At 32.7% G+C, this 2,951-nt stretch overlaps 1 protein-coding gene across 1 annotated transcript; it reads left to right on the top strand.

The window, feature by feature from the left end:
• Positions 1-229: 229 nt before the first annotated feature.
• LOC149650503 (uncharacterized) lies at positions 230-1,023 on the top strand. Its single transcript, XM_089849129.1, has 4 exons — positions 230-282; positions 343-528; positions 589-651; positions 709-1,023. The coding sequence occupies exons 1-4, from the start codon at positions 230-232 to the stop codon at positions 974-976; spliced, it is 570 nt and encodes a 189-aa protein (XP_089705255.1). The 3' UTR covers positions 977-1,023.
• Positions 1,024-2,951: the final 1,928 nt, after the last annotated feature.

The raw sequence follows: 2,951 nt of genomic DNA, 5'->3' as shown, positions 1-2,951 counted from the left end.
GGACGCTCATTAATATGGACCCTTCTTTAAAATCGTTAATACATAAAAAACCAACAGTTAAATATATTTTTCTAAGAAAACCAGGGGATGACCTCGACGCTCATTACAAATTCCTAACTAGACTTCTTAAGCTAACAACCTTGAAAATTTCGTATATAAACTGAACGGATTTCAAAGTTTCACATCATAACGCAAAAAACTTTACATCATAATCCAAAAAACTTTTACAATGTGTCCAGCAAAATCTTTTAACCAAAACGCTGTTCAACCGGCTGAGGAATTGTAAGTTATTTTAGCTAGCAAGTTAAAATTACTTTTTAATACCGGATCTATTTTATATAGCGCTTTACCCCAACTCTGGGATATTGAGGATGATTTGGAAGTTGATCCAATCATCATCCACGAGGAGCAAGATATCCCAGATGGCATGGAGGAGGAAATAAACGAATTAATCGCGAATTTTGATATGTTCGTCGAAGCGGACGACCCGGATGTCGTCTCTACCGAATCATCCTCGGATGAAGAAACGTAAGGTTTTAAATAAGTTTGAGGAATTGTAAGATACCTAACAAGAAATTTTTAAAACAGCGAAAGCGAAGAACTTTACAACGCAATGATTCAAGAATACCCATGCATGCAAATTGATTTAAAGTAAAGCATAAAAAATGATTATCTAAAAATTAATAAACTAATACATGATTTTTACAGTCTTAAATATCCCTATCCAACATTGTGTTCTTGTTGTTTTTCCACCGAATTTAATTCTCATGTCATTTTTCGTACTACTGAATCCCGCTATATTTTATACTTTTGCGCTAATTCTAACTGCCCTCTTTTCCAAACTATCATCTGCCTTACCTGGGATCAGTCTAATTTCTATCCAATTAACATTTTCCTAGACACCTATTTCCTTTCTAAATATAAAGCATACCGACTTCCCGAATACGAAAAAGATCTACAAATTGACTTAAAGTAAGTTGGAAATGAGACTTATTTTATATAAAAAACTAATTTTAACCTATATTTTATAGTTCTACCTACGATATTCCTACTCGCTGCCCTAATTGTTATTGCCGTTCTCCAAACCACTACACTATCAGGGAAACTGTCTGCGTTCCGGAACGACGTACAACTGTCTACAAGCTCTACTTCTGTCCTATTCGAGACTGTCCTTTATACCAACATCTCATCTGCTTCTCCTATCATCAAAAATATTATCCTGTTCATATTTTAAATAATTCTCATTTCTGTTTTCTTATTGATCGTAGACGCTTACCTAAATTATTATCTCAAATTAATTCTCAATAAAAATATATATATTATAACGAAACTTGTCTCTTATCTTTTTATATTAAGCTTAAACACTCTATAAGAATCCCCTCTCTTAAACAACCGTAGTGCCTTAAAAAGTAGTTAACCTTGAGACAACGCCCAATAATAATTCTTTTGAAATAGTAGATATCTCGGGGAAAACTTTATCATTTTCTTTTAACGCTTCATCCGAGAAAGTCTTTTAAAAAACATGGGTCTCCCAGAAGATAATCCTCAGCCGCAGTTACAGGAGATGGACTCTCTGTAAGCTAAAAGTTTACTAGTTGTTTTTAAGCTTCTAGTTTCTTAAGAGTGTTTTTTATAGAACCCAAGTACCGTTAGAAATTACAGCAGCTTTAGCGGTAGAAAGGGCATCTGCAGGGTAAGTGATATTTTTACCATTAAAAAGTATAGTTAAGTAAAAGTAGCTATGTATTTTAGAATCTTCGAAACTCATTCATACGCATTCGTACCGTGTTGCGTTTGTAAAGGAAGAGAGGTTTCTGAAATCGATAGAAATATTTCAAAGGCTTTCTATTGTAGAACTCTATCCTGTCCCCGATACAATAAGATAGTGGGTATTTGCTTCCCCGTTTTTATGTTTAATATTCATTACCCCTGTCGCGGCCATCCCGATGATTTTAATACGGCATTTATGGAAATGTTTGATTATCCTTTAAATGTTTAACTCTTTTTCTAAAAAAAAATATTAACTTTTTCCAAATATATACCATTTATTATTGTTGTATTTTAATTTTACATGTTATTAAAAGATTTTTTAAAATTCAATTAAACAGTACGAAACCATTTGTTGAATGCTTAAAACACATTGAATATTTTGAGGATTACGTAAATTATTTTCGAAAGATTTTAACAGATCGGTTAAATTTAACGTGCTGCAAAATGCGTGAAAGGTAGTTTTATACTCGCGTTTAACATCCAATAGTTTTTTTTCAAAATCACCCAAAAGAATTCGAAAGGTGAGTAGCATATTTTTTATGAAAATTCTTTGATTTATAATAAAGTTAATATGGGTTGAAATAAACCCGTTCATGGGGTCTTGCATAATAAGCGCAAATACTTCGGGTTTAATTGTTACTGGAACGCTTTCGTCATACGTAAAGACAAGACCCAAACTCGTAATAGATATATAGATGTTCTGACAACGATAAAATTTAATTGACGATTTCTGCATACAGGCCGCGAATTCAGATTTACGTTTGTTCAAGATGTACCATATTTTATACGGTATTAAAATAAAGTTTCCACTTTCAACAATAACTGTTGGTTCTACGTCTCTTCCCCGCGGACAAACAGTTACCGTTACACCGCTTTTTGTTAAGTGTAAGTTCAAATCGCGAAACGTAGCCATATTTTTATAAAAATAGTATTACTCACAACACATCACGGGTATTTTTATTCAGGAACGAGCAGTGCAGTTTCAAACATTTACTTTCGATTGACTTTCCTAACAAAAACTCGGGGTCTTTTTATAGTAAAATATCTCCACTTAAAAATTCCATAATATTACCCTTAAGCGATAGAAATTCTTATACCTGATAATTACGAGAAAATAAAAACCTTGGGAGAATTCACACGTGATTTTTGAAAGTATAATTATCTACGAGAGAGAATTTTTT

This window comes from Phalangium opilio, unplaced genomic scaffold (genome assembly GCF_054372755.1).
Source record: "Phalangium opilio isolate 3A_F unplaced genomic scaffold, DU_Popi_V2 ptg000086l_1, whole genome shotgun sequence".
NCBI lineage: Eukaryota > Metazoa > Arthropoda > Arachnida > Opiliones > Phalangiidae > Phalangium > Phalangium opilio.
Note: the sequence above shows the minus strand (reverse complement) of the source record. Positions and strands in the feature narration are given on the sequence as shown.